Genomic DNA, 26309 nt, shown 5'->3' on the forward strand with positions numbered 1-26309 from the left:
TTCGCACTCGATATATTGACATTGGATGTTCGACCTTTACATTCGGAAACGGTAGTTAATCGATTTGCACATACACAGTTCAGGAAAAGTTCCAAAAGCTAGAGAGATAAATTGGATACAAATAAAATAAAAAATGGTTTCCTACTTCCGCAATACCCGAGAGCGGTTCACGGGGACTAATTTATTTAGAGTCTGGTCTGGTAATAAACCGAGGACTTTTGATTACACGATTAGCTGTAGCCGTGCCTTCGGGGAGTTTCGCAAGGTGAGAGTAACTGGCTGACTCCATTTCCTCGTGAATTTTTCTGGACTTCGAGAGACCGGCTTGTGAGAGAGAGAGAGATATACTTTTTACGTTCATGAAATCCGTCGCCGCCTTGGGGGGAATAAATGACGGAGATAAGAATGAACACAGAACACCGACCTCGAATAAACTGTTCCGGTTTAGCGGCAGATGCAGGAAGTGGAACTCTCATACTCTCCCCGGTGCTGTAAAAGACATTTGGGACAAATAAGTCCTTATTTGGAAGTCACGGATGTTGAAACGCATTCACGAGACATCACGACTCCGCGTGCGCTATTGCACAGCGCCATATAACTTGAACCGTACTTTTCACAACAACATGAATCATTGAATCAGTACGTCAGCTCCTCTAGTTGATCTTAATCAATTACTAAATAATGTCGATACATAATACATTCTCCGATAGTTGATAGTTGCCCCGTCGCGGCGCCTCGCTTGGCGTAAACAAGTGTTGGGAAATGAACACATTCATGTTTCCACAATAACTTACAGTCACTTCCTTCAAACGTAAGATACTAGTTTTATCAGCAGCGGTTGAAAGTTGTCGTGATAAAAACCGTTATGTGCTAATTTTACAGCGGTTTAAATACGGTGGTAAGGTAGATGTCATGGCAGTGAGAAAAACTTTCACAACCTGCGGATGCATTAGGTAACGACAACAAAAGATGCACCGATAATAATATGGATACCCGCAGTTCGTGTAGACAGCGGTTCAATGAACTATCGCTTCTCACGTCTGCCAAGATTATTTATCCGACAAAATAATGAAAAGTAGGTTTCAACCTCCTACAGAGGCGCTTCTAGCTCCTACCACTTCCTACACGATCCATCGGAAGTGAAGAAGATTGACAAACAGCAGAGCTCTGTAACGAGAAAGTAGCTGACGACCGAGTGATGTCACGTGGTTCTATGATTGAACCGAGCAGATGAATAAATTACCTCGAAAATATTACACCACGCAAGGCAGAACTAAGCATTGGTACAAATGCGTCAAATCAATGACAATTGGATACAGTAGTAGTTTAAAATGTAAAACATTACTACGGGTAGTAAAAACATGAACAGTCAGCGCGTGTAAATTCAGGTGCTGAAGACTGTACAGTGAAATGCAGTTAACAAAACGTGCACGGGTTTTATTGCTGAACTGCAGCCGCGTTCTACTTCGTACGCTGATAAGGATGGCCGTGCTAAACTTGCTGTACTCAAGTCACTTTTATTGAAAAACTAGCCATACCCCGCCAAGCGTTGTTGTGGATCAGTGTGTGTCTATGCAGATGAGAAACAATAGCGCGTGTTGCTTTTACGTCCAACAGATGTCGCTGTTTAAAAAAAAATCCTGTCACAGTACAATATATGGCATTATTGATGTTGTTGTAGGTTTTTTGTCGAAAATTCGGTTTTTTGTATGAATATTTTCAAAAAATCTGTACGGCCATACTGAAATTTCCTAAACATCTTCATAAAAAAAATCGTTTTGGACTAAACGACATCAATGATGTAGAATTTTTAAAACCTAGCACTCTGTCACACTCAAAAGTCACGAACCGCCACTGGTCACAGGTGACATCTATATAATATAGATAAATAAAAACACGCGTATTGGAATGCAACGTTGTGTCAAAATTTCAAAACAATCATTTGGAATTTTTTTTATATATATGTTGGAAACTCTTCATTCTAGAATTATTTTTGCTCTTTCCTTTGACCTCACCTGATCAACTGCAGTGAAATCATTAATGAGATAGCTCAAAGAGACTCGTACCTGAGATAAGGTCGCCGTTTGGTGGTAAAACCATCAAATTGGACAACCTGTGACGCAAGGGATCTGATAAAAAAAGTCGCCATTTGGTGGTAAAACCATCAAATTGGAAAACCTGCGACGCAAGGGTAGAGCCACTTAAAACAATGTGCGTCAGAACTCGGAGAGTACGAGAGAAGTTATGGAATATCTTTTATTATTTCCTGTAGAAACATTAAAGATAATTATTACGATACAATGTGGTAATACTAGAACAGTCCAGATTAGTCCATAAAAATACAAGGATAAATAAATGCCTTGAACTAACTGGTGTCTTGAGAAGACACAAGTCTGTTTGTGTTCAAAGGAACAAGATTGTTGCACATACAAAATGAGATCATTGCAAAAATAATGCGCAGTAGTTGAGTTCATTAAGAGAGTCGGTATGGATTAAAGGACCGCGGATGATGCACTTCTCCTTTTCCTGATTCCCGGAAACCGAAGAGAGCCGCAGTGCTCCATAAATCCAGCATCTAAATACTCGTACATTATACTATAGCGAAAAATAGATTCTGAATCACCTCCAGCCTGAATAGGCAACCTTTTCATCGCTGCTTTGTTCAATCAATTCAATGAAAAGAAACATTAGGTTAAGAAATGACATTCACACATTAAAAGTTAATTGATAGTGGAACTGTTATTCTGAAAGCAGTGTTTATCTTGGGTTCATTTAAGTAAACAAGAGTTGTGATTCACGTTTCTTGATAAGTGTTTTTCCATCACAATTGTTAAAAGTGATCCATCAAAAAGGGTTCCAAGTTAATGTCCAATCAATCCGTTTAAATCCACAATAAAGATTACTTTTAAGGAGTCAGATTGCCAGTGTCCGCAAGTTTCGGAGAAGTAACTTTTTCGGACTCTTTTTCAGGCCAAAAAATTGGTTGTTATCACAGACATAGAAATTAATAGACGAGAAGATAATGGCGAGGGGTAAAATCAACTGTTGAAGAACGAAGGGGGTAAAGCTGACTGTGATTCGTCAATAAATCAATCTGACAGTAAATAGGCATCTCGCATTATAATATCACCATTTAGTTCTTAAAAGTAAAATCTGCTTTTGAATTTATAGACATTTTTACATGGGAGCGCAAATTACTCGCCACGTTATGAACAAATTTGCGAAGTCCAAATTCGGCAAAAAAATTCGGTTTTATTTTCAGAGTCGAATATTTCGTTTAAGTATTTAGTTAAGACACTTTTATAAATGTTCATAATTTACTTCCCAGCAATCAACCAGCTTTGTGTTTCGCGTCCAGACGTTTCTCGATGTGATAGTAACAACTGATTCATATTATACGATGTGAATATGCTTAAAATAAAGTAAAATAATGCTTATATATGGAATGTAATACGACAATTGGGTTTATTCTCTTTTTCACATCTATTTTTACAAGTTTTCATATCACAAGTCAACATTTTGCCGTGTTATTTCGTAAAATGAACCGATGATGCCTCGACCATAGTTCGCACAAGAATGATAACGTCACGTTTTCAAATTTCACTTGAGGCCATACGCGAGCACAGCCGGCTCCGATGGAACCGGTATGGGGAGTGGGGATAATACGCTTTTAATCACTTAGGGCAGGTCTACTAATATTCATATGTCTATGGTTGTTATTGTTTAATCTTAATTATATAAATTATACATAAAAGAGGTCGAGTTTCTTTTCTATCAGCGCTCAATCGACAGATTAAAAACAATCAGCTCAAATCTAAGAACCCAATAATAACAAGAACTAAAGGAGTCGAATTGTTAATGTGAAATGAGACATTTCGAGGTAGAAACAAACACTCCTTTTTTGGTTAGAAGATGCGTTTTTTTGGAAAACGAGCAGATTCTAAAGCCGTAGTTGTTGGCCCCACGACTGAGTGAGATGGCAAAGTGGTGGGGTATAGAGGTACAATGGGAGGGACGGTTCGAGGCCGGTCGGCGGCTTTCTAGCCCGCGGCAAGGCAGTCGTTGCACCACGACATGACTCACCGGACCACCAGCAGGCACCAGGCAGTAGGCAGCAGCAGGCAGTACCAACAACCACGGGCCAACTATCTCAGCCAAGAGTGTAAGCGCGCAGCCTCTTTAAGCTATCATCTGATGCAGACGTACAATTTATTCATTAGACTACAGCTGTCCAATCTAGTTTCATAATGAGAGTACAAGTAACTTAGTTCGAAAGCATTTAGTCATTAGGAAAGCAGACTTGACGAGTGGATTCTTAAGCTAGACTTAAGCATTTCAGTATGCAGTGTGCAATATTATTAATATGATATCAAACAATGAAGATAAAGATAATGATAGATAATAAAGACAACCTTTCATTTGCAAGCGTTCTTGAAGTAGGCATTATTATTTATATTCGTTATCATTAGGACTACAGAAATATAGACAGTGCATTTAATCTAGTGTTATTATCATTTGCACGCAAATGCCCTTTAAGATACGTACTGTATGATGCATGGAAAACTTTCAAAAGAAACGAGGAGGCAATTAAAATTTCGTGAGTCACAATAAATAAATGATGAAGGTGTCTCGATTCGCGAGTATCAACATTGGCGACCTTCGCTGTGTAGCTTTGATGGATTTCATATTATATGGCTGTATAATGTTGTATGTGGATTTGATTGGCGGACTTACAAATAAGCCCCGGGCGTTTAAAACTGAAGACTTCCTATACTTGCCACTCTCAAAGGGGGGAGTAATGTGACCTAGCTACGCTATAGATAACTAATAAGCAGGAAGAGACAAAATAATAGGATGGAATGGTTTTTATGATGGTATACAAAGCTAAGCCATTTATTCAAAACTTCGGAAGACAATGCTTCATGGACAACGTACTTTCCGACCTGTGGAGACAAAGGCAATGTCGGAAGTAGAAAGGTATCATTAAATTTGTGTGGGCATGAGCATTTACTTAAATTAATTAATCAATGTTTATCAAATCAATGAGTGTGTGTTTATATTAATTCTAGCTCAAGGGTAACTTTACTATCGATAGTAAGTCACGGAAAACATCAAAAGAGTGTGTGACTCCTCTCTATTATTTAATTGCACAAGACGTGCTCGTACCAGTTTTAAAGCATCTGGTGTCGGGTTGCGTTGGGAAAAGTACTGACCTCTCCCATGGAATTAGTCAGAACGTATTCACATTCCTTATTTGGTTGTTAGTTGCTACGCCACACCAACTTGTGGACAGTGTAGTGTCATGGGAGGTGACGTGTTGGATACAGACAGGCAGACGCCTTGTCTGCCCGGACCTGGTCATATTACAGATTGTATACTCTATAGTCGACAAGACAAGATCCGCCTCGGGAATACAGACATGCCAAATGAATTTACAGTGCACACCTCGTGTGTTTAACATGCAATAAAGCTGTGTCTTTAAAGGGTGAGAGAGACAATTTATGGTCATATAACGTTACTTGTTGCGAGCAGCTGCTATCCAGAAGATTTCAACCAACTACTGGTCAACGTAGATCTTATGTGTTCAAAGCGAGACGAAACGCAAATAAAAAATGTACAATTTTGCACTTCCATCTCGATATGGTGATTCTTTTAGAATGTTTTTAGAGAGAGATAGATTACCGTTCATTAGTTTTGCAAATTAACTAGATCAAAGAATATTCATATACTTTCTCTTCATGTCTTTCTTTCCATAACCGCGTCAATATTCCAGAATTGGTAACGTTAGTCTCCGTCCGTCCTCGTAGGACTCTTTTTTGTGATAGTCAGCAGAATAACCAGAAAGGAATTTGTACAATTTATCAAATTTCAAGGATGATTTTCAAGTTCTGTGAAAGTTTTATACAAGTTCTGTTATTGTTTCAGTTTTGGGAAACAACTGGCCAATAATAATATATCATGAATAGAACCTTCGCAGAACTTGAAAATCAACTTTGAAATTTGACGAATTGTTCAAATTCTGTGAAACAACCCGTCCTAAAAATAGCCATGTTATTTTGAATAAGTCACATCAACAAATCAATTTGGAACCAACTGTCAGGAATTGGCAACAGCTTCCGCTAACGACAATAATAATTGATAGTAGAACTTCGAGTCAGCTGAATTTTGAATGAAATCGACGCAACAGATGTGACGAGTGGTTTGGTTGGAAGGAAGGGCCCCTCGCTCATTAAAGGGAGGGGAAGAAGAGAACCCGTAGCGCATTTGCTTTATCCGTTATGAGCTCATTGTTGTTTAACCGTTGCGCATGCGTCATCGCCAATGTCAATTATTATTTATATTATACCACGAGCTGCTCCGAACCAAGAAGTAAACATTATTCAATTCAATTTGGCCGTATTAACGATCAGATTACGAGCATGTCATTCTGTATGAATTATTTCACATAACTCAACTATTATTTAGTGCTTTATTTGTAACTAGGATATATGACAGTATTATTCAATGATAACACGTTTATTCTTCTATTAGGACGTCAGTCTTCTTCGTTCAGTCAGATTGTTTTACAGAATTTGACAATTCATCAAATTTAAAGATAAAATTCAAGTTATTATATTTCATCATGGATCGGTTGTTTCCCAGTACTAATAACAGAACTTGAATAGGACTTTAACAGAACTTGAATATATTCTTTGATTTGACGAATGTCTAACATGGATGAAGGTCTGGTATACAAAGAGGCTGAATGATCGTGCTCTACTCTTTATATGAAGGCTCATCTATTGTCGTCTCACTCTACACTACTAAAAAAACTTTGCGTTATTGTAAACCCACATTGACTAAAACAGGGTTGCATTGTTTTAAATGTTTGCTTTATTTGGCAGTGAGGTAGTATAGCGAGGAGAAATTCCATCAAGGAAAAACATAATATTGTTTAATGAATTTATTATAATAGAATAGTGCTGAATAGATTGATTCCAGAGTGAAACATACTATCATCAACAAACCAGTTAAGTCCAGATAAAATAAACTGTTCCTGTCGTACGTTTCCTTCAGTCTAACTAAATTCCCAAGTTCTACTGGCTACAGAAAGTTAGAATTATTCTCGTGTAGTAGAACCGTTAGTGTGAATCAGGCAGTTAGGTACCCAGATAATAAAATTTTCCGGGTTTAAGAGTTGTTTTTTCTCGACAAAGAGACGAATAAATTAAATTTATTCGTGTCCATAAAATTACTGAGAAACTCTTTAGAGAATATTTGATAGATACTATTATCATACCACAGATGGGACAACAGATTGATGCTAATAGGAAATACCCATTGAAGGATCGACAATAACAACGACCACCATCATCAGACTTCTAAGAACGTCATGTTATCTACCAATTAATAGAATAATCTAATGGTGACTGCGTTTAAATATTACAACGCACTTACATGGACGTACTTGGATGCAAAGTTATCGAGGGGAAGACGTGACACATATTCCTTTATTATTTTGAGAGGGGTTTGCGTCATACACCAAATAAAAGCCCATTGAAATTCATTACACAAAGGGCCCACAGCCAAACTCTCAGATGAGTCATCTAGAATAGTCGCAACATATCATAGGGTTGAACCGGGACGGGGCGGAAGGGATAAGGGTAGTTGTGACAGAACTGCATCCAAGGGAACCCTCCATGCATTACCATAACAATTATCCCAAAATGCGTCAGGATTATATTATATAATAATACAACAGCGAGTCTTTACTTCCCCCCCGACTGGGGGGCTGAAACAATAAAGCCGCGAGCAGCGTATCCTGTTTATTAATCACGTATCTGTTTACAATTTACAACCCCCTCTTTAACAATCGAACGACGGTTATTTTTATGATTCATTGCGAGTTAAAAAGCTACCCCATCACGAAACATCGGTTAAGTCAGGTGCAGCACGAACAAAGTGAATCAGATTGATTCATACAATCTGACCTGCGACCGCATAGATAACTCAAAAACAGTCACTGTAGGAATAAAGCCACAAAGAAACGGCGTCAGAGTTAGTTGCCATGTCTTTCCAGGACGTTCCTGACTACTTCACCCATCCACTACCGCGTCTTGAATTCTCCCGATAATCCCTTCATATCCGCTACGTGTGTAAACAATCACATAATGATTTAATACATCAATACAAAATTCGTTACAATATTCTATACATTTACTGCGACTGTCAACTGACTAGAGATTTCCTGGATTGAGTACGTGTTCTTTGTTTATAATAAATTTTGCTTCATCATTTTTCCTCACAATCACAATTAAGCTCAGTACCTAATCATCTAATAGTCACAGTCACGATTACAGTGTGTTTTAGGTAATTTTCCAAACCATATCTAAAGTTTTCCATTCGCTTCAACCAGTGGATATAATAATCAGGCAGGTGTTATGTTATGAGCCATCAGCCACTTAAGCGGTTAGTAGAACTACACTTGCACAATGTTATGGCATACGGAGGGCAAACGCAGCAGGCACGTGTGTGACTAACTGTCAGAAGGCTCACCTGTGGCCCACGTGGTATCAGATAAAGGGTTCCCCTCCCTGCGTGCATTAATCATCGTATATGTAAACACTGAAAAATTACAGTGACGTCATTTGTATCACTTTCTGTGCCCACCAAAGCGGCTGAAGCTGACGCGGTTGGTTGTTGTCATTTTCCTTGAAAAACATTCAACACTTATGCGGGTCAAGTGAGCAAAGGATATTTCCGGGTCTGACAGACTTGTAAGAACCACAATATCCTGCAGCAACATTTCTTCGCTCCCATAGTATGAACAGCACAAGTAGAGTTCCAATAATATGAATAGCACAAGTTCAACGACAGAAAATCAAATATTGGAGTAATGACAGAAGAGTATTTAGATATAATCATAATAGAACAAATAATGTGCCAAAACAGAGCGGTTTGGCGTTACACCCTTTCTACCTAATAATGGCAGTTAGATAAAATGAGCAATTGTCACTTTATCTGGTGCAGTCATTCATGCAGTGCCATCATTCCTCATTAATGTATCACAATCGACTGCGTTCTAATTAACATGTTCAATTCACAGTCGCATTTCCCACTTCCATTAAACAAAACAGTCCCATTCACAGAGCGGGCATCACTAGGAAAACCAGGCAGTCCAATTAAAGCTACTAAGTCGAGGACGTAAAAATAATGACACGTGTTATTGGTTATTCACTATATCCCAAGCGGTGACAGGATAAACATAATAACGAGGAAAACACTTTGCTCATAAAGTTCATCCGTAAACAAATTTAGAAAACAATAATGTGTCGATATCCGAAGCGATTCGATTCAACAAGATTGTTCTCCCCACCGTCAGGACCATTACCACTAATTAAGTCCTGCAAGCCGGGAGAAAATACAATCTATGCTATCGATTACGAAGATATCCACCAGGAACACAAAATAAACGTTATACGTAATCTACGAATTTTCTAAATAGCCACGAATCAATATGAAGAATTGAAGAATAAAGCCTAGAGAAGTTCTCGGATTGATCGACGATGTGTGTAAAGTAACATTCTTGGCAACACAGATAAGAAAGAATCCTTATTCTATGTCGTATTCTTCAAGGAACTTGGAAAATCATGCACAGATTTTTATTTATTTATAATGTACACAACAACGGACAGGGGTTAACATAAAGAATTACAAATTAATAACCAAGAATAAAAACCAACCGTCCGAAAACGGCGTATGGTAATAATTTGAAAGAATAAAACAATAAGTATGTAACAACAACAACAAAAAGAGACAAAAAAGTTTGGGTTAAGTGAAGAATCAAGTGAAAACAGGAGATTCGAGAAATTTTATAAAGCTCTGGAGGCTATCGCTAAAAGTGTCCGGAATCTTGCCACAACAGTGGATGTTACATAATAATACAGCCTTCGCATAAAAGGTTTGGACTTGGGATAAGGTTAAGTTGGTTATATGAAAAAGAATATCGAAAGTTTCGGGGTTTTTCAGTAGTGTGGCCAAGAGTTAATATTATACATGGTTAGTTATATTTTTGAAAAGAAATTTGATGACATTTCTATCACGACGTTCATTTAACAGTGTGGGCGATCCGGCTCTATAGGATAATGCCCGCTCATACCATCAGACCAAGATTTCATTCCAAGATTCTATCAACTTATTTAACAGAATCAACCCTCTTTTATATAAGGGTGTTGCTTGCGCCATAAAACATAGGATCCTTATTCTAAATAGATTTATTCTGCCCCGACGAATGCAACTGAAATTGAATCACAAAACAAGGCATTGCCTGTTTCATTCTTATCAAAAATGTAATTATTTATAATTGAAACACGGCGACTATCGTCGTTATTTTTCCACCGGTGAAGTGTGTTTTGTGTGCACATCTGCAAACAGGTTGGGCAACCTGTTTAGTAACTTTTTAAAAAGAAACAAGAGCAGAATGACACAACGCGCGTGTGAGTCACCACTCCAGCAGACAAAAATACAAGTCCAAGCAGCAAACTCAACAGAACAACATTATCCATTTTAATAATGTATGGCTATAGAAAGAAATGCTGGTGTGACCCAATTAGACAGGTGACTGATTAAAGTAATGTATGTATCTACCTTGCGTAACGAATTATATAGGTACCTACTACAGGAAGCAATCATTTTTGCAAAGGTCTAATAGGAGCACCTCACAAACAATTATTACCAAAGGAACATTACGAAACTATTTAAAAAAAAACATTGGGTGTATTCCGAGATAAGAATTTTCATTGTAAAGCTGGTGACTAAAAGTGTCAACATCCTCAAAATTATGCATGCTGGGATAGTAGCAGTATTCGTACTTTGAACAATAGCGCCGTACAAACAATACATTATTGTAATTTATAAAACTCAAGATAATACTAACTGAATAGCTTGTTACGCTAAACACTTTAAATCGAAAAGATAAAGAGCTTAGCATTTCAATATGTGAATATGTATATTAATACGAGTAACATAATCAAAAGCTACAAGACTGGAGAAATTTGAACTGAGAAGAGTCTCATTACGAAATAAAAGTGTCTGAGTGCGATAATACAGTTTTATTATTATTCAGTGGTTCATTCGACTTCTCTCGTTTCAGTGATCATTCCCCATTCATGAAATTCTATTATCCTAAATGGTGCTTAACATCGGCGGCCATATGTGCGCGGCGAGGGCAATTTGCACCCTCCGCTGGAAAGTTGGTTGCAACTGGCGAGTTACTATTTATTGCGAGAGGGTTGCATTGCATTAGACGGGAAGCGAGGGGAGGCAGCATTTAAAGCCCCACTTTAAAACGACAAGATTTAGATACAGCATCCGAGGGGTCTGTGTCAAAGATAAACGACGACGGTCTCAGATGGCCCAAAGCAATAATGAACATTTTCTTCATCAGAAAGAAATGTTTCCAGTTTTGTCGATCTTGGCAATTCTTTACAAGTCCTTGTCTCATCTAATTTTTGGGTTATTGGATTATGTTATATGTGAAACTGTCCAGCATAATGCGATTAGTGTTGAAATCGTTTCAGTAATGTCGATAAGCTTTTTACCATCTCGTAAGGAGACACCTAGCATACCTCTTTCAATGATTTGTTTTTTGTTTTGAAATCAGAGAACGATAAAATACAAAAACAGACTTAATCGTAAACTGATCAATTTCAGTGAAACGGATCGCAATTAAAAGGGCATGATTAATGGCTGTTAAATTAAAACGGTAATGAATGGACAGATTTCCATTATTACTGCTGTTTTTTTGCAAATATATTATATTATGAAAAACAATGAATTGTTTAAAAGTATCGGGGAACCCCCATAGCATACACGCCCTACAACAGCGGCATGACTAACACTGTACGTTAACATTTAGTTTAGATTCTCTCCAACCTTTATAGGCAGGGAGACCTTCTTTCATTTCAAGACAGGGCAGAGGTTAGAGAGAGAGCAGAGAGTACAGTGCACAGCACCGCGTGCACAGATTGCGGCACCGAACACGTGGCACGCGAAAGGCGAGTGATTCACCAGCTTCTATATCTGGAGCCATCCATAACCGAGCTAAACTCTCCCGCAGAATCGGGCTATTTCGGGAGCGGAGGAACGCACCAATACTTCAAAGAAAAGTATTAATTCTAGACCCGACTACACACCACGCCTGCAAGTCTGTATGGGTGTTATGACTGCTGGCGGGTTATTAGTTATGTTATAAGTAGTACGTATAAGTTATAAGCAACATGTGCCTATGGGCCCAGGCCGACAGACTGGGTACTGGGCAGGTGCCAAGAACAGCATCAGCCATCATCAGCGGAAGATTTCACAATTTAAAAACGCATTAATAAATATTGAAATGGGACACACCAAAAGACGGACGGTGTGCGAGCAGTGTCAGATGTTTTAAAAGCAACTTTATCATAATGCCAATGAGATGAGTCTGCGTCGAGACCTCAATAAAAGAGATTATAAGTGGAAAAGAAGTGATGCAAAAGCGTGTGAAAGATACCAACTTAACAACTTCATAAATTCTGGCAACAAACGGTTTGATTGATTATTGATACGAAACCACTCAGACTAAGTCCCTTTTTCTCCACATGTAACTGGGCCTTCTTCCCCTCATTTGCACCATATATGAGTCAATGTTTCTTCAAATTTCATTCAACTACACATTGTTATTTTCCACTCCCAAAAGTTTCTCCTATGGGAAAAGTCCTAGATACCGAAGGTACCGAATTGGTATCCACTCCCGACAATTTGCACATGCGAATCAGTTTGTGGTTTTATTTGACACAACTATTAGGGTAGCTGTGGTTAACAGTTATAATTGGAAATAGGATTTTGAAAGGACCATCTTCCCTAATAGGCTCGAATTAAACGCACTGAGGGAACACTTAAATTGTACACTGCACAGATTTCTTAACAAACTGGTGACGTATAATAAATTTTGCAATGTTACTAATGTAGGTTTTTAGATACTTCGCACTATCAGACAGGAACAAGTGATTAGGTAAGAGGTAATTGGGTGGAGGAATGCACGTAGTTGCGTCAACAATGGCAGTATCCTGTTAATAGTTCTACAAACTCCTTCAGTGGGTTCTTATGCACCAAAGTAGTTGCATGGATTTATGGACATATTTTTTATATATTTTTTTCTTTGGACCGCGTTTATCAAAACCTTATCAAAAAACTGTCTAATTTTAGATGTCTTTCGAAATTTGTTTACTATAGTGTATTTTTTAAGCTAAGCGTGTTGAAACTCACGTAGCTGTGGGATCAATGATCTTGTTGTTTGGTACCCTGTTAGTTGTTCGCTAGTATCCTTGTTAGTTGGTTGATAGAGCAGTATTGTGTGTTGTTGGTTGGTTGGTTGGTTGGTTGGTAGATGGTCCTAGGCAAGGCTGTTGGTTCGGCCTTCCAGCCTGGTGGACTCATGCGGCTCACCTTGCTAGGTCGGCCGGTCTCGCGTCTCGCTTTCACCGCGGCCCCAGCGCCGAGAGGAGGGGAGACGCCGACAGAGTACAAGTCGGCATTCCATGGAGTTGTTCGCGAGAACTTTCCGGTTAGGCCGACCGCTTTATGAATAATATCCACAATTCCACTATTGCCGTATATAAACTTTAGTTCTTACCCACTAAAAGCAAATCAGAAAGGACGTATAGATACTTAGATAAACAGCTTTACAAATTACGTAAACGCTAGTAGGTATTTACAAGTTACTACCCGGTTTTGTCCCAGATAAAAAATATTTTTTCGAAATTTTCTTTTACTGTATGACCTTTTGTCATATTTTTGGACATATAGCACTAAAATGGCGTTGCAAACTGAAAAAAAGTGGCGTTCACCTTGAAGTTCTGAACTATGACTGGAGTCACAAAAAACTGTGCAAATTTCATGACGGCAGAGTTCACCGTTCAAGAATTTTAAGCGGGACGTATTATTAAAAAAAAATCATAGTATAAGTCTCACTGAGGATTCAACCTTCCTACCCAGGAACTTGAGTCGACAACTCTACAAACCTCACCAAATGCAAATCGGGTAGGAGCGACATTTATTTCGTATATTAACTGCTGAATGCATATATGTCCGCGTGTACGTACGCGTTTGATAGAATGCATTGTCATCGACAACGACTCTACCTGCAGAATTTCAGCTCGATCGGATATAGTAAAGTGGGTTAATTTCTGTTTCCAATATTTGAATTCATTCAATACCAAAAACCAAAGTGAAATTCAAATGGCTGTATTTAAAAAAATATAGTTTTATGTTTTATTTTTTTACATCGAAAATATCAAATAATCGATATAAATAGCGATGTCAACGTTGGCAAGCAAACTAAACACTGTGCACGCAATAATCTGATTATAAAAATAATACTTTCAACGTTAAAAATCCCTCCGTGACCCAATGAATTAAGTTAATCGAAAACGCTAGTTCCGCAAGCTCGAACAGCGATAAATATATCTATTTAAAATTGTCACAGATCCAAAGCATAAATTCACAAAAACATTAAACAACACGCACAGTTCACGAAACGAACAAAATAAAACTACTTTTAGTCGACCATCTGAAGTATGCGCACTTCGAATGTTCAAGTGTTCGCTGAGAAGATATACAGATACAACAGTACACAGTGAGTTCTTGGCAGGTGAATCATCATTTAATGTTACTTTGACCCTGTTTGAGCGGAAAAACACGCCTTCTTGTAAATCATTCATTTGCTCTAAACTTACCCATTCTACGTCATGTCATCTCAGCTAAAACACCACTACACCGTGTAAGAAGAATCAACCCGTAAAAAATGACATATTTTTAAAATAATAATACTTCTATTTTAAAATGTCTTTTAAGCTTTTTTTAAAAAATTGGTTTGCCGAAGATTGAAACTTCCTTCAAAAAGGGAGCGGATAAACCGCGCTAGCGACCTTGCCAGATGCCGACCGACATTTATTTCGTATATTAACTGCTGTAATGTCATCCGATTTCAGAGAAATGCGTATATGTCCGCGTGTGTGCACGTGATTGACACCAAAATTTGATAGAATTCATTGTCATCTACGACGAGGCTATCTGCCGAGTTTCAGCTCGATCGGATGTTGGGAAGTGGGTTTATTTAGGCTTCCAAGATTCGCCATTCAAACAGATGTATTGAAAAATACATAATAAGTTTGTTTTAAGGCATTTGGGTAATTCCCCAACGTTTTTTAAGGAATTCTTGGTAGATAGTAAATAAATTAGGTGTATATTTTTAATTTCATTTACTAATAGAGCTTTGAAATCTGTACAGTTATATATATTTTTAAAGATGGGAGAAGAAATCGTGGGATCGGGGTGAGACTGGTGAAGCTCCTAAAATGATGTAAATATACAGGTAAGGTAAACAGCTGGAAACCAAACACGTCACGCCGCGCTGCTCGGTCTGAATGGATGTAGAAGAACTTCGTGTTATAAGTCAGAATAGAGTCGGAGGATCACATTTCAAAACGTTTCAGTTTACTGCCCCCAGTTGAATTATAGTATCTGGTAGCTGGTAGCAAGCAGTAGCTAGTAACGCCCGGAAGGAGCCGACTCCTGTATCTATTAGAATTTAAATGTTGTATAATTTTCGGCAATACAAGATGAATCATAGGCAGCCAGAGCTAGAAGGTTAGGTCGTATTTAAATAATTGATGTAAACGAACGGAGAAAGAATACGAAATGAGGGTAACTAGGAACGAACGAGAACCCGCAAAGATCGGAGACATTCTCTATTGTGAAAATACCGCGTGTTTTGACTTCCTGGACGAAGAAGACATTTTGAGAAGTTAATATGATCCTAAATAAATGTCACAAGCAACAGAAAGTTAGATTAAAACGGATCTATCACCAGTATGTCTATAAAATGTTGACCTACTAGCGGGAAAACACTGAGTGGAAAAGCGTGGCAAGTAACTAAAAAAGCACAAATCAATACCCAATAAATCACCCATGAAAAAAAGGTGGACACACCGACCAACGCATGCGCGCCGTACCAAAACAAAGTCACCCAGAATAGCCGGAGAATTTACGCGACGTCCGAAGCGGAGCGGCGGGGCCGGCGCGGGCAGGGGGCAATTAATAATAGCCTCGCGGTGAGTCACCGCTACTCCGCCTCCCCCTTGCCTGTCCCAAGTCGTGGAGTGGCGCACTTTTCTCTTCTTGCGGGCAGCCCGCGCCCCCTCGATGAGTCCCTGCCGCTATTTTGCGCCCAGCCGGTAAACAAACGTCCTAGACAAGTATGGTAGCGTCCGAGAGGGCCAAAGACCCGCAAAGGTGCCCATACGCGTGAGAGCTTATTGCCAATATCTGGACTACGCTCAACTTCATAATCTTCATTTGCTCTGTTCTGTACGTACGACATGTAAAATGACAATTACTAATTAAATTGATCTAGGTGATGCTAATTAATAGACTGAACAATCAGTACAAGACGTGATGTTTCCAATCACAGAGAACACTGTAGAAGACATCGAATTTGAACGACTGAACTCAATCACAGAGAACACTGTAAAAGACATCGAATTTGCACGACTGAACTCTATTAAAATTACATTCAACTCCTGGTTTCTCATTGCCCAGTAAATACTGGTCCTGTTTTCAATAAGACAATGTGCTTCCACGGAAGTTGTGCGATTTGTGCACTCCTGAAATACCTCATCGAAGTACTACTTGATTCTACCAGTCCATGAATTCAAATGCCTGGTCAAAGCACTGATTGAGGTTTTAACCGCCTCATAATGATGGATGCATGATAATTGATTCGTCAGACTTACCGATGAATTCAAAGGCCTCCTCGAAGTACTGCTTGAGGTTCTGCTGTCCGGAGTCACTGGCGGGGATGCGCTTCTGCGTGATGCCCGCTGAGAGCGGCGCACCGGGCAGCGAGCAGGTGACGTTAAGTACGCAGGTGGTTCCGAGCTCTCGCAGTCGGTCCGGGTCGGCAGCATCCTTGCCGTTGCCGATATACAGGAATGGCAGGACTCTGGAGGCGGGGTGGTTGTCGATATCTATGGAAGAAACATGTGATTATATCGTCTGAAGAAGACAGGAGGTTGTGGACATCAGTGAGAGATTCTTGGACAGTTTGTAACTTTATTTTAAAACTGAGGGATTGACAAATTCATCATTCGATATACACGGTGTCCGGAAACTCGTAGTACAAGCGGGAAACTGGAGAATCTACACCACATGGGGAACCCAAAAAAACATAAAGTTTTTTGATTTGAGCATTTTCAAAAAAAAAAAAAACCAAAAAAAATATTTTTCGGCTATTTTAGGGTTAAAGTTTTTTCTGGTGTTTAGGGTTGAATAACAGATGTTTTAACCCTGCAGAGCAGAAATATTTTATGATTACACCGGGTTAAATGAAGGGTGTTTTCAAAATAATGCTTCAAATCCGAGTTTCTTCATTTGTTTTACTTTCAAATAGTTTTAATTAGTTGGGTACTTTGATCTTCAGTAATAATTTATAAGAATTTGATTAAAAAAAAAAAAAAAAAAAATCAACTTCAAACTCGATTTACTCGATAACGAAAGCTCAAATAAAAAAAATATATACTACAAAATCGACTCCAAATGTGATGTAGATTCACCAGTTTCCCGCTTGTACTACGAGTTTCCGGACACCCTGTATATTATGACGAAAATTGCAGCAATATGATGGGATTTACTGAGCTAATGACGTAACACATAAAAGTGAGCAATAAACAATAATGTAAATCTATTCGACGAAGGATCAGGAACTCACAATATGATGCTATGTATATTTTTACGCATAATTTACATGAGCTAGGATTAAATCACTACAAAAAATAGCCAAACAGCCAGTAGTTCTGTATGACACCGCAGATTCTGAGAAGTGTTGACCACATAGGGAAAATATTTCACCCGTTTCCGATGTTTGGAGGAACTGTAAATTTTCAAGCAAACTTGGGAATATAAGATAATAAAAACATATTGTTAAGGCTACGATGGCGATGATTTCATAAAATAATCCTTCCAGATGCTATTGTGATTCACAGGAGGTTTTCTCCGGTTCAGATGAAATATGACTAAAGGATTACGATACTATGGTGCCATTAAGAAGTGATTTCAATTGACACGCAACCGACATTCACAAGTTATTAGTCCATCATTTTGTTTATCAAGAAATGATGATGTAAATATTTCCAGTACACTACCTATAGAATTTATTAAATCATCTATAATTTATTGATCAATTATTTTAATGACTGTACAGTTTGGGATTGTTTTAAACGGAAGTGGCGCCCTCTGTTAATTTAAAAAAGAATCTTTGACGTTTTCAAACCTGCTAGGAGTTATTCCACATGGGACTAAGTGCATTTCCATCATATAAAAATGCATAATTGAGCACTTATTTTCGCCTTAATGTATATTTGAGCTTACTATTATTTTACGTATTAAAGAAATGAAATCTTCAATAATTATAATCAAACCGCAATAATGTAATAGTTGTGCGACATTTAAAAAAAGATAAATTATAACGATAACTGGTTCACGTACAGAATTACTCTGATTGTCTGAAGTTGTGTAATGTGCAATTTGCATTTGTGCAAGCAGCTCTCGGCGCTAGTATGAGTGTATGCACATTTTTAACGCATTCCAATCCTCTTAATCAATCAGCGTTTTCAATAAATCCGAAAACGGAATCCACGCGCTGTACCACAATTCCACATTCGCCGACATAGCGCAATTCAATAGAAATCAATAGACTGAATCATCGTTTAATTATTGTTGCATCGTGCAAAGTGAAGACTATTCAATAAGAATTCATTACACATTCATACCGTATAAGAAACTAGTATTTACGATATAAATATGAAGCAATTTAATATAGCTGCAGCATCATTGAACAACTTGATAGGAAGCCTTAACAGTCTAGTTCTTTAGCAACTAACAATGTACTGAAGCAGAAAAAACTCGCAAACAGTGAGTTCTGGCAAAATGAAATTTTCGCACATTTTCACTATTAAATTTCTTTGTCAATGCAACTACTCTCATCCCATGTTGCTACCCCATTCACATCATGAGCTATCGAGATATGAAGTATTTATTCAACTCCCAAAAAATAAAATAATTTTTAGTACCCGTTTTTCAATTATTACGATCAGAAAAGCAAGTCAGTTGTCAATTCAACTACTTTCTGGTCGCCACATCAAAATAGCGCAGACCCGTGAAAAATCACGGGATATTTTTATGTTAGCAAATATTGTTGGAAAATAACGCCTCCTTGAAAAAAAAAAAAAACACTTGAAAATTGTTTTTGAATTATTGTTCAATAAAAATACCAGAAAAGCAAGTCAGTTGTCAATGCAACTACTTTCAATTATGCAATTACAGTTTCGCCATGAGCTGTAGAGCTATGAAGAATCTATTCAACTCCCAAAAAAAAGGAAGTTTTTGAATAAAAAAGACGAGAAAAAGAAGTCAGTCTTAAATCTTAGGACGGGTTGTTTCACCGAATTTGTGCAATTCATCAAATTTCAAAGATGATTTTCAAGTTTTATACAAGTAGTTCAGTTTTGTGAAACGACTGGCCAATAATGATATAATAATAGATCTTGAATAAAACTTTCAAATATCTTGAAAATCGACTTTGAAATTTGATGAATTGTTCAATTACTGTGAAACCCACCCGTCCATAGTAAAACGTTTCGAGTTGGAGCATCAACGTATCTTCTTATTTCGACTGGTTTTACTGCCATATTTGGATGAAATACTACCCGAACCATTAAATAGGGTAAACGGACTCAATGTGCTAGGGCCGCGGTAAATACTAATAATAAAGAGTTCAGCATTCAACAGTCCAACGTTGAAAATACCTCCAAGTAGCCCGGCTGGCTAGTAGCTTCAAACAGGTTTACAACGATCATTCATGCGACGTGCATTTTTCACAGCAAGTGGCTAGTACCTACCTGAGCACAGGTACATCGGTAGGTACTTACCGCCTGACAGTCAGTAAACACGACAAGTAAAAAGTGGCCGCCAATCCGAATTTCGAAGAGAAAACTGGCCATGCGGCATTAACGATCAAAGAACCACGTAAAAATGAAATATATAAGGCGATGCCATACGTAGTAATGCAAAATCATGTGTTTTTGGTTTGAAAATTTGGTCGCCTAGATATGTTTCAGATGCTTTAATTAAATACTGCGAGTAGAATACATCTTGACCTTTGAAATAATCGAGTATTTTTTATATGTGTCTTTTTATAAGGCCAGAAAAAAATAATGTACAGGTCTATGAAAACTGCTTTAAAGTTCAAAATCTCCTACTTACGAAACCATTTTCGGTTATGATTTTATTGTGTAATGTGGCAAATTAAGTTATTTATAAAATGATTGGAAAAAAATTAAATATTTATGCCTGAACATCCACAAAATAAAGTAAAAGGCACTTTTTGGCCATGTTTTTTTCTTGCATAAATCAAAACAGGCGGATAGTGTTAAGCGGGAATTTAAACCTTATCGCCATCTACGTAAGGGTTGTTATTGATAGCGACTCAATTTAAAATATTACACGACGTAGTGCATCGCCATAATGTACTAGCTGATGTGTGTTTAACCGGTGTTGCTCGGGGATTTATAAATGGTTTGGGGTAAAGTTTTGAGATTGTGAATTTTAAAGTACCTGAAAACTGGGTGCATTGTGGAAAAATATTATTGTAATAAATATTGTTTATTTCACTTGATCGTGCCATGTGTATTGGACTGCCATTCCGAAGGTCGCGGGTTCGAACCCGGCGTGCGCAAATAAATTTTATGTGATTAATTTGTGTTATTTCAGAATTAATTAATTAAAATAATATATAGTATATTTGCGGCACGTTCCAGAGTGGAAGATACTACCAGTATCGCCCTGGTGTAAGACCACCATTCAGAATTGAAACGTTGCTCCAAATGGCTTTAGCCGTGTTTAGTGACTAGATCTGAATAGCCAGGTACTTCCCCACCTTCCTCTTTCCCTTCCCCACTTACCTTCAGCCTCACAACATCTCCCAATTGGGGATGCCATAGTCTCACTGGCTCCAGACGGGAGCAGTTGGGACTCTTGTGAGGTATTCACTATAAAAAAAATAAAAAAAAAATGTGTTCCTGGCGCGTCCTCGAACTCTTCAACCATTCACTTCCAAGGAATGCATTCTCCTTACAATTCTTTCTTTGTTCATCACTTACCATTTTACCATAAATAATTATTTGATTCATTTCTTTCTCGAGCGTCCCCCACTTCTTCTACCATTAAAACCACTCTATAAACACTCCTGGCACTAATAAGAACAAACTTTGAAATTTTCAGCGAATACGGATGAATGGTATAGGAACGCGTACGGGACGCGTATTTCCTTTTCCGTGTTCAATAGGAGGCAGTACTATAGTTTAGAAAGATCATTAGCGTAACAAACCCGTGCGTTTTTTTTTGTGATGAAAATCTTAAATCATATTTAAACCCGTGCGTGTTTCCTGAGTACTGCCTCCTATTGAACACGGAAAAGGAAATACGCGTACGGGACACACAAAGAAACATTAATTTATATATATTATTGTATAGTTTGTAACGTTTTATCAATCTCTGCTGTTGCATAAACGTAACTACTAGATATTATTTTAATAGAAGATTTCGAGAAACCAAAAAAGAATACATATGTATATAATTTAATGCGACCTTTGCGGGTTTCTTCGGATTTTCATATGAATTGAGTCACACATCCATCAAGTTATATCAATAAAATAATGAACACCTTTTCAAATAACGTCCCATAAGTTAAGTTAAACCTTAATTGAAAATAATTTGATAAATTATTAAAATCGTTATTGAATTAAAAACAACAATTAATAATTCCCATTATATTGACGTTAATATTCGAATCAAATAATCAGGAACCCATAAGATAGTGAGATAAGACTACGAATTTAATTATATAAAAACCAGCAACATCTATCTTCGATGACAGCAAGCTAGCTGCGTTCGATAATAATATTATTTTCAAATTGGAGGGGACCCGTGAAAAATCACGGAATAGTTTTATGTTGTAAATCTAGTTAGTTAGTAAATAAATCTTTTTTGAAAATGGACAAAGTGCAGACACTTGAAAAACCACGAAATCTGACTCTACTAAAGAAACTAAATAAAAGAAATACATATTTCAAAAATAGAATTAAAATAATTTTCCGATAAAATTTTGTTTTTCTGTTGATATAGATAGGTACTTTATAGCTTATCTGATTTCTTGACATATGAGATCCAATTTTCAAAATGACAGTAATTAAAATAATTTTCTGTTCAAGTTTTAGATATGTATGGTAGGTACTTTTTCGCTTGTCTTAATTCTTCACACAATCAGTTCCAATTTTGAAAATGACACTTAAATAATACAAAACAAATCCGTTGTTTGAACCAGAGTTACAGTCACAGACAGACACACAACCAAAATGAGTATTTCTGATTACGACGAATTTTGGGTTATACTACCAGGAACATATAAGATCAGAAGAGTCTCCAATAGCAATAATAGTTTTTGTGTTATCGAATAATGATAAAGATTGTATCGATATTTTGGATTGAAATACCAGGAGCACATGAAATAAGAAGAGGTCGTAAGTAGATACTAACCAGCAGGCGTGACAGGGCTGCCCAGGGGTGGCTGTCCCTCCAGCGAGGGGGCCGCGGCGGTGAAGACGGGGGGCGGAGCCCCAGCCCCCGGCAGGAGGGCATCTTCGCATAACTCCCGATGCCGTCTGTGGAACTCTTTGTGTCCACCTAGAAACAAACATATCGGTCAATTACAAGTTGCGTATGACCACTACGCATCTCAAACTACAATCACTTAAACCAACTCAAAAAATTTCACCTCACCAAAAAACTTTATAAGCATTAAAATAAATAGAAAACTAGCCTAAAAAACCTATTTTAGTAATAACCGTATCTCGCTTTTCTGCATATTTACACATAATAACTACACAACAGAACTTGTTCGTAAATAAACAGTTTTTTTATAAAGATGGCCTAGCGCACACATATGTTAAGTGCAATTTGAAATTCAATTTATAAAAATACTCCAGGTTAATTATAAGATTTAAAGCAACAAAATTAATGTGAATATCCGCTTTTATAAATTTACATGTTTATAAATTTCCCAGAACATCTATTTACAAAGTAAATAAACTTGATAAATGCTTTTCAAAACATGTAATTGTTTTGTCTTAAAACTGCACGTTCCCTAGGCCATCGATAAATTGAATAATAGTATTATTGAATAGATAAAATAAAAACGTTTGTGAACATATTTCTTTACACGACATATTATTGAGCAATAATTATTAGCCTGAAACACCCTTACAAATTGAAAAAATTCTTTAGACAAAAATAAATGCCGCCGACGCGACGGGCCGTCTTTTGATTGCCGGACAGCTGATCTTTATAAATAAAATATTAAAACAATTGGAGTTCTACAAATTAAACTTGATAACAATAAAGTATGTATATAGAAAAATTAACTCCACACAGGAGGTCCGGTGGTTTTACTCGGGTCTATGTCATCTTTAGGGATGCTGTATCGCTGTACGGAGGATGTTTTAAAGAAAGGAAGGAGTGAAAAGGCTCCTAAAAAGACCCGTGTTGTGGGCTGAAGAGTCAATGTCATCCGAATGCAAATGAAGGGCAGGCGTTTGGCGTTTTTTTTTTATCAAAGATGCCCGGTGCCGAGAAATTATTGATTTGAAATTATTTATAAAAGCAGTTTAGTGAACATGACATTCAATGCTGAAACCAAAACATTTAGATAAAATGAAACACTGAGACTAATGACGATACTATCGATAGTCAGTCAATGATGAGATCTGCCAAAAGTAATGCATTAGCAAGACGAATATAAATATGATAACAGATTATAGTAGGTTTCATAAGATGTATGCTCGTATAGTCAAAAGAAAAAAAAACGCGTTCCACATACATGTAACTATTAGCATGGAAACCAGTAATTCATAGAAAAGTGGGTTAAAAAACTGGGTTAGGACGCGGGTTACTTGCGATCGATAAAACTGTATTTAGGTCCCATATATTCTGAATTTCTTATTTATGAAAAGTCACCGCCTGTAACGCGCACGCGAGCCTATTTCTAAAACTGAAATTCATAAATTATACGCCTCACAAACGCGAAATAATAATAGTGCTGAAACGTAGGAACTAAGTAGGTAACTATTCGAATGATAACATATTATATTGAACGCAAGGCTGATGAGGACTATCGATTTTTATTCACATTCAAGTACCAGTACTTAAACGCTAATCTCTGTGTTTATTTTCATAGACTAAACCACTTTATTGGTGACTCAGCGATGGTGCTTATAATTAGTTAATCGATATCGAATTTATCACGTCACGCCGGGATTGTGACGATGTCACGGGAAAAAATAGCGATTCGATTCCGCACATCACTATTATTTCACAGTTCGCACCTGGCGGGAGCCGGTCACGATACAAAAGAAGACCTCGAGAATCCCGCTCCGAGGCCGCGTGACTCACCCCGAGAGGAATAGAGATGTGGAAACGTACCAGACAATCGGTACATCGACTTCTTGTCGCCGCAAAAATACATCTGTGATTCATATTTTTTTCGAGAGGTATTTAATTTTATTTGAACATCAAACCTGGTGAATTATGATCTGAATATCCAAGGAGAGTTGTCGCTCTTGGCTATGTTTAGTTCTTCAAGCGCGATTAACTAATTAGCGGACATGAATAATGTTTTGTCTAACCTTCACTTACTTCAATTCTTTTGAAATGTTACAGGATTAGGGGCAAACGTCATGGTTGTTATTAATAATTCTAATGAAACACAGTTGTTACTTCCCGGCTTCGCCAGAGTTTGAAAGACTTTTTTTGGGAAACTGTTAAATAATTTTTATTTTTTTTTTAACAATTTTTTATGAATACTTTGTGATCTGAAATTAATTGCACTGCATTGACCTAGAATTCCAGACAGAAAAATTGCTAAAATTTAGAAAGATTTTCTGTTATTGTAAGATAATGGCGAAAATGGCTATCATCTCAAATGAGTCCTTCAGGTGAATATTAAAATAATGTTAAAAAAATCAAGAAATTATAAAAATATCGATCATGGAATGTTGAACAACCGCGGTAGGTACTACCAGTACCTATTCACCCCTATATTCTTATTACTAGTTTCCTTCAGAAGAAGACCGGTAAGACGGGTCCGCTTCCTCCAGACTGCATGCTTCGACTGGATCACATTGTGAGAAAATACACTCAACTATTTCAATTGCTTTTTACCAAACTCTGTGCTCACGCTGAAGAAATGTACAATGTACATTGCGTTAGGCTTTAAATATGGAGATTAGGCAGATGATGTAGTTTATACAGTTATGGAGACTTTCTTTAATTTAATCACATTTCTTACAAATTAATGTGGGAATTAATCTAAAGGTAGAACCAGAAAGCACGCTGCATCATACGAGTATTATAAAAAGGAAGGTCGATTACTCGATTGTACCGATTCTGTACAAATAACTTCCTTATCAGGCGTGTTCGTGGGCAGTTTAAAAATGGAATGAAATACTTACGCCAAAAAACACAAAACAAATTATTTGAAAGTAGGTACTTAAAATTTGCATGAGAAGGTACCTACATTGAAATAAATTTGTGCGCTGTTTTCACTGAAGCATTTAAATTCACAAGAATGAAAATTAATGAAATAAAATATATATTTTTATAGTACTGATTCAGGAAAAAATAGAGCCCCATCGTGTTTAAATGCTGGCATGCTTTTCAGTGTTTTATTGTTGGATGTTATCTTACCTATCTGGCTTAGATTGTTGGAATGTTATTGTTTTTTAAAGTGGTGTTATATACCCATATATGACATAAAAATAGAAGTAAAAATAATTTAAAAAAAAAACATATTAATACACATTAACAATATTAAGTAATTTTAATATTGGCAATAGGAATAAATTTATTTTGTTGTAGGTATAAAGGTTGCTGACATTTATATTTGGAAGAGTGGTTATTTCCAGGTGTAACCGGATTGTGTATAGCAGCTGCAACAAGTAGCGTGTATATAAGAATAATAATGTTTATTTTTGACAGATGTTTGCGTATTACCTGCCGCCATTTACAATATAACGTTATTATAAAAAAAAATTATACTGTTCCGCAAAGAGTTGACATTTAGACAGTGTATTAGTATTGAGCAGTAGTTATTACAGACTTTTCCTTTGGCACGAATTTAATGCAAAATC

The 26309-nt window shown here is 37.2% G+C and overlaps 1 protein-coding gene across 3 annotated transcripts in view; it reads right to left on the minus strand.

Moving 5' to 3' along the window:
- Positions 1-26309, minus strand: part of puc (dual specificity phosphatase puckered) — a 172304-nt gene that overhangs the window by 13825 nt on the left and 132170 nt on the right. For all 3 annotated transcript variants that reach the window (XM_089640521.1, XM_089640520.1, XM_089640519.1), the window contains exons 3-4: positions 22663-22809; positions 16806-17039 (exon numbers count right to left, since the gene is read on the minus strand). In XM_089640521.1, coding sequence (XP_089496647.1) covers positions 16806-17039; positions 22663-22809 — 381 coding nt within the window. The remainder of the gene's footprint in view (positions 1-16805; positions 17040-22662; positions 22810-26309) is intronic.

Source organism: Hesperophylax consimilis, chromosome 15, assembly GCF_061612785.1.
Source record: "Hesperophylax consimilis isolate HC1 chromosome 15, BYU_Hcon_1.0, whole genome shotgun sequence".
NCBI lineage: Eukaryota > Metazoa > Arthropoda > Insecta > Trichoptera > Limnephilidae > Hesperophylax > Hesperophylax consimilis.